Source organism: Anneissia japonica, unplaced genomic scaffold (genome assembly GCF_011630105.1).
Source record: "Anneissia japonica isolate Jap-2015-1 unplaced genomic scaffold, ASM1163010v1 scaffold284697_len431725_cov185, whole genome shotgun sequence".
Classification (NCBI taxonomy): Eukaryota; Metazoa; Echinodermata; class Crinoidea; order Comatulida; family Comatulidae; genus Anneissia; species Anneissia japonica.
The window spans coordinates 118,145-124,877 of NW_022717350.1; the positions used below are offsets into that span (position 1 = coordinate 118,145).

The window sequence follows — 6,733 nt, forward strand, 5'->3', positions numbered from 1 at the left end:
ATTATTATTATTATTATTATTATTATTATTATTATTATTATCATTATTATTGTTACAAACATACTAGATGGTAGCTGATTTGCTTGCTTGAGCCAGTAAAACCAGATGCACTGAGTAGGCCTATGCTTTAGATACAACGAATGCTAATTCGAATAAAGAGAGGGAGGTGATGATTCAACGTTTTGAATTTTACTGTGTAATTATCAGGAACATGATGTTATAAATGGTAGGCCTATCAAACATAGTTCATCAACGAAAGTTCCTTATTTAGTTGTATGGGAAAATGAGGTAGTAGGCCCTACTGAAATCAGAGTTGCTATTACATATATATATATCTGTCTCTTATACACATCTAGATGTGTATAAGAGACAGCAATCATCCACGCTATAGGCCTATAGCCCTATATACATGGTAGTTGATAAGCTATCCTTGGGATACTGGGCGTATCCACGAAAAAGGACACAGGCATTGTCAACGAATAGTTTTATGGTGATTGAACTGCCAACTTAGTGCATCAACCCAGTGTTTTCTTTGAATACTCTATTGCCTGCTTTGTTTCGTAGGCCAAATAATCAAACTGTACTACCAAGGACTTTTAAATTCGACAAGAAAAAGGCGGTCGGTCAACCATGACTGACGTTTTTAATTCGCTTTTCACTTTAGTCTTTCTTAGTGATGGTTTCAATTATGTCCTATAGTGCGGAGGTTTCAGAAACTATAAAGTGCTAAGTCCTAGACAAAGGTACTTGTTTGTGTATGGCAAGATAGTGATAGTTTGCACTGAACAATATTCAAGTTCTACATTCTTTTTACCAAGATCGTAGCGCTGATACACAGTTTTGTGTATGCCTATGCCTTTTAATTTCTTTAAACTATAGTTTGGAAAATATACAATGCAATGTATGGTTATTTTCTGGTGTCGAATGCTGTTGTTGTTTATGATTACTGCATGTGTCCTATCCAACACCACTCCTCTCGGACAGTATACAGGTAATTAATCTTTGCTAAGTCTATGTCCAAAGCCGGGCACTCATTGCACCCGACAGTGGTCGGCCGACGCAATTCCATGAAGTACGCAACAACGTGACAACGCGCGTGCAACTGATCGTTTTTAATGACGATCCGTTCAGACGACCACCGACAATTACCGGTAGCAGACGGCGTCGCGACGAAGTTTGCGCCCGGCTTTACATAACTCCTAGGCCTACAGGAAGCCACGCCACCACTTTATAGGGGGCCGTTCATAATTACGATTTAGATATGCTGTAGATAAAAATATTTTATGTTTTAATAGCGATGCGAAAGTTTGGGTCGGCCTATTCAGACCCTAATAACAGGTCACGTTTCTGTGAAACAATGAGAACTATTTTTTTTCTTTTCATTTCTCTCGTTATTTCGGCATTCACACATGTATAACTAAATGGTTGTAAAAATGAGTTTCAAAGATAAAGAAGCTGTCTCCACTTCCTGAACAAATTCGCTTCTCAAAGTCCTTTGTAAGAAAACATAGGCTTCCCAGTGGCGTAGTGCGCAGTTCAGCTGGTGAAAAGCACTGGGGCCCGGAGCTATGTTAAGGGAGGGGTCCTGTTCAATAGGACTACAGTTATAATATAGATAAAATATAGCTTAAAAAATCCTGCTTAAATTTTAAAAGGACCCTTCTATAATATTGAATTTCAACACAGGGCAAACAACAACTGTCGCTGTACCAATAACCACTTTACGACCGACTACCACGTATCCAACGACAACTCGTTTGGAAACGAATACTCATCCACCAACTACCCCTCTAATTAGACGTACAACAATTTCTTTTGTTAGGGTATAATCTCAGCATGTAAACTCATTGATTGACTATTGTATTGTTTATATGTGATCAAAAGTAAAATGATTTATTTTTTGACACAGGGCAAACCACAAGAGCTGCAGTACCAAGAACTACATTACGACCGAAAACCACGTATCCAACGACAACTCGTTCGAGGACGACTCCTCCTTCGGATACTACCACTTTGTTTAAAGGTACAACGTCTTATGCAGGTAGGTTATAGCCACGTGTGCAAAATAATGTAATGAATGCAGTAAAAGTTTAAGGTGTACAAAAGTAAAATGATTTATTTTTCGATACAGGGCAAACAACAACTTTTGAAATACCAAAAACTACATTACGGCCGACAACAACGCATTCAAGGACAACTCTTTCGAGGACGACTCCTCTTTCGACAAGTACCCCTCTAATTAGACGTACAACGTATTTTCCAGGTATGTTATTGGCGTTTTGTGCGAAAGATGGATTGATGGTGTCAAATAACTGTCATAAATTTAAAAGCAAAACATATATATTTATATATTACTTTGTCTTGTAGGTAAAAGCGTTGTTGTCACATTTTCAATTACAAATGTTGACGGTTCAGAAGCAGTTTTAACAGCCGAATTGCTAGATCCAAGCTCGGACGAATTTAAGAGTTTAGAGCAAGAAATTTGCACCTCGGTAAGCAGCAATACATAAATTATTTCTCTTTTAATGATAACTAAATATTGTTTGATACTGGTAGTAAAACGAAATTATCGATACATGATTATTACTTTTATAGCTGATTGATCTATACGGTAACGATGAAGTTGCAGCTTGTTCAGTGTTGAGCTTTAGCGCAGGTAGCATCGTTGCTAATGCGCAACTCAAGCAGGCAACTGGGAGTACGACATCTGATGAGGAACTGCAAACGGATCTCGTGACTGCAATTGACAATGCCGGAGGAATGTTACCTGGAAGTACATTAAAAGTTAATTCGTCGTCGGTTTCTGTTCAAGGTACTTGTTACATTAATTTTGTTATTCAAAAAAAAAAAGAAAGGTTTTGTCTACAAATGTTCATCAATTCAATATTAGATAGCGTTTCGGTTATATAAATAGTAAAGTAAAATTATCTATCTTGTTGAAACAGGGCAATCGACAACAGAGGCTGTACCAAGAACTACATTACGACCGACAACCACGCATTCAAACAACAACTGTCGCTGTACCAAGAACCACTTTACGACCGACTACCACGTATCCAACGACAACTCATTTGGAAACGAATACTCATCCGCCACCTACCTCTCTAATTAGACGTACAACATCTTCTTCTGGTAGGGTATAATAACAGCATGTAAACTCATTGATTGACTATTGTATTGTTTATATGTGAACAAATGTAAAATGATTCATTTTTTGACACAGGGCAAACCACAAGAGCTGCAGTACCAAGAACTACATTACGACCGAAAACCACGTATCCAACGACAACTCGTTTGGGAACGACGACTCCTGCAACTACCCCTTTCATTGGCCATACAACGTCTTTTGCAGGTAGGCTATAGGCGTGTGTCGAACATCATGTATTGAATACCGTACTGGTTATAAGGGTACAAAAGTAAAATGATTTATCTTTTCAACACAGGGCACACAACAACTACTGCAATACCAAGAACTACATTACGACCGACAACCACGTATCCAACGACAACTAGTTCGAGGACTACTCATCCTCCAGCAACTACCACTTTGTTTAGACGTACGACGTCTTCTGCAAGTAGGTTATAGCCTTAGTGTGCAAAACAATTATTTTGCTAGTGTATTGGGTATATGTGTGCAAAAGTAAAACGATTTATCTTGTAGAAACAGGGTAAAGAACATCTGTGGTTTTACGAAGTACTACACTACGATGAATAAACCAAGTTTTAAAAAAAAACAACAATTTGTTTGTGGATGACCCGTATTTCTGCTACTACCAGGCAGGCTATAGTCATGTGTGCAAAATCTTGTATTGAATACCGACTAGTTTTAATTGAACAAAAGTAAAATGATTTATCTTTTCAACACAGGGCAAACAACAACTGTCGCTGTACCAAGAACTACATTACGACCGACAACCACGTATCCAACGACAACTCGTTTGGAAACGAATACTCATCCACCAACTACCCCTTTAATTAGACGTACAACATCTTCTTCTGGTAGGATATAATCCCAGCATGTAAACTCATTGATTGACTATTTTATTGTTTATATGTGAACAAAGGTAAAATTATTTATTTTTTGACACAGGGCAAACCACAAGAGCTGCAATACCAAGAACTACATTACGACCGACAACCACGTATCCAACGACAACTCGTTTGGGAACGACGACTCCTGCAACTACCCCTTTCATTGGACATACAACGTCTTTTGCAGGTAGGCTATAGGCATGTGTGGAACATCATGTATTGAATACCGCACTGGTTATAAGGGTACAAAAGTAAAATGATTTATCTTTTCAACACAGGGCACACAACAACTACTGCAATACCAAGAACTACAATACGACCGACTACCACGTATCCAACGACAACTAGTTCGAGGACTACTCATCTTCCCGCAACCACCACTTTGTTTAGACGTACGACGTCTTCTGCAAGTAGGTTATAGCCTTAATGTCCAAAACAATTAATTTACTAGTGTATTGGGTATATGTATGCAAAAGTAAAACGATTTATCTTGTAGAAACAGGTTAAAGAACATCTGTGGTTGTACGATGAATAAACCAAGTATCAAAAAACAATTTGTTTTTGGACGACCCCTATTTCTGCTACTACCAGGCAGGCTATAGTCATGTGTGAAAAATCATGTATTGAATACCGACTAGTTTTAAGTGAACAAAAGTAAAATAATTTATCTTTTCAACACAGGGCAAACACCAACTGTCGCAGTACCAAGAACTACTTTACGACCGACTATCACGTATCCAACGACAACTCGTTCGAGGACGACTCCTCCTTCGGATACTACCACTTTGTTTAAAGTTACAACGTCTTATGCAGGTAGGTTATAGCCATGCGTGGAAAATAATGTAATGAATGCAGTAAAAGTTTAAGGTGTACAAAAGTAAAATGATTTATTTTTCGATACAGGGCAAACAACAACCTTTTTAATACCAAAAACTACATTACGGCCGACAACCACGCATTCAAAGACAACTTTTTCGAGGACGAATCCTCTTTCGACAAGTACCCCTCTACTTAGACGTACAACGTATTTTTCAGGAATGTTATTGACATTTTGTGCGAAAATTGGATTGATGGTGCCAAATAACTATCATAAATTTTAAAAGAAAAACATATATATTTATATATTACTTTGTCTTGTAGGTAAAAGTGTTGTTGTCACATTTTCAATTACAAATGTTGACGGTTCAGAAGCAGTTTTAACAGCCGAATTGCTAGATCCAAGCTCGGACGAATTTAAGAGTTTAGAGCAAGAAATTTGCACCTCGGTAAGCAGCAATACATAAATTATTTCTCTTTTAATGATAACTAAATATTGTTTGATAATGGTAGTAAAACGAAATTATCGATATATGATTATTACTTTTATAGCTGATTGATCTATACGGTAACGATGAAGTTGCAGCTTGTTCAGTGTTGAGCTTTAGCGCAGGTAGCATAGTTGCTAATGCGCAACTCGAGCAGGCAACTGGGAGTACGACATCTGATGAGGAACTGCAAACGGATCTCGTGACTGCAATTGACAATGCCGGAGGAATGTTACCTGGAAGTACATTAAAAGTTAATTCGTCGTCGGTTTCTGTTCAAGGTACTTATTACATTAATTTTGTTATTTAAAAAAAAAGTTTTGTCTACAAATGTTCATCAATTCAATATTAGATAGCGTTTCGTTTATATAAATAGTAAAGTAAAATTATTTATCTTGTTGAAACAGGGCAATCGACAACTGAGGCTGTACCAAAAACTACATTACGACCGACAACCACGTATCCAACGACAACTCGTTTGGGAACGACGACTCCTGCAACTACACCTTTCATTGGACGTACAACGTCTTTTGCAGGTAGGCTATAGGCATGTGTGGAACATCATGTATTGCATACCGTACTGGTTATAAGGGTACAAAAGTAAAATGATTTATTTCTTCAACACAGGGCAAACAACAACTGTCGCTGTACCAAGAACCACTTTACGACCGACAACCACGTATCCAACGACAACTAGTTCGAGGACTACTCATCCTCCAGCAACTACCACTTTGTTTAGACGTACGACGTCTTCTGCAAGTAGGTTATAGCCTTAGTGTCGAAAACAATTAATTTACTAGTGTATTGTGTATATGTATGCAAAAGTAAAACGATTTATCTTGTAGAAACAGGGTAAAGAACATCTGTGGTTGTATGATGAATAAACCAAGATTCAAAAAACAATTTGTTTGTGGACGACCCCTATTTCTGCTACTACCAGGCAGGCTATAGTCATGTGTGCAAAATCATGTATTGAATACCGATTAGTTTTAAGTGAACAAAAGTAAAATGACTTATCTTTTCAACACAGGGCAAACGACAACTGTCGCTGTACCGAGAACTACATTACGACCGATAACCACGTATCCAACGACAACTCGTTTGGGAACGACGACTCTTGCAACTACCCCTTTCATTGGACGTACAACGTTTTTAGCAGGTAGGCTATAGTCATGTGTGCAACATCATGTATTGAATACTGTACTTGTTATAATGGTACAAAATAAAATGATTTATCTTTTCAACACAGGGCAAACACCAACTGTCGCTGTACCAAGAACTACATTACGACCGACAACCAAGTATCCAACGACAACTCGTTTGGGAACGACGACTCCTGCAACTACCCCTTTTATTGGACGTACAACGTCTTTTGCAGGTAGGCTATAGGCATGTGT

At 38.0% G+C, this 6,733-nt stretch overlaps 1 protein-coding gene across 1 annotated transcript in view; it reads left to right on the plus strand.

Moving 5' to 3' along the window:
- The first annotated feature begins 688 nt into the window (after positions 1–688).
- Positions 689–6,733, plus strand: part of LOC117110188 — a 42,881-nt gene continuing 36,836 nt past the window's right edge. Inside the window, exons 1-9 of the mRNA XM_033252811.1 lie at positions 689–991; positions 1,910–2,041; positions 2,132–2,263; positions 5,173–5,297; positions 5,401–5,617; positions 5,744–5,872; positions 5,964–6,095; positions 6,367–6,495; positions 6,586–6,714. Of these exons, the coding sequence (XP_033108702.1) occupies positions 895–991; positions 1,910–2,041; positions 2,132–2,263; positions 5,173–5,297; positions 5,401–5,617; positions 5,744–5,872; positions 5,964–6,095; positions 6,367–6,495; positions 6,586–6,714 (1,222 nt within the window). The 5' untranslated portion in view covers positions 689–894. The remainder of the gene's footprint in view (positions 992–1,909; positions 2,042–2,131; positions 2,264–5,172; positions 5,298–5,400; positions 5,618–5,743; positions 5,873–5,963; positions 6,096–6,366; positions 6,496–6,585; positions 6,715–6,733) is intronic.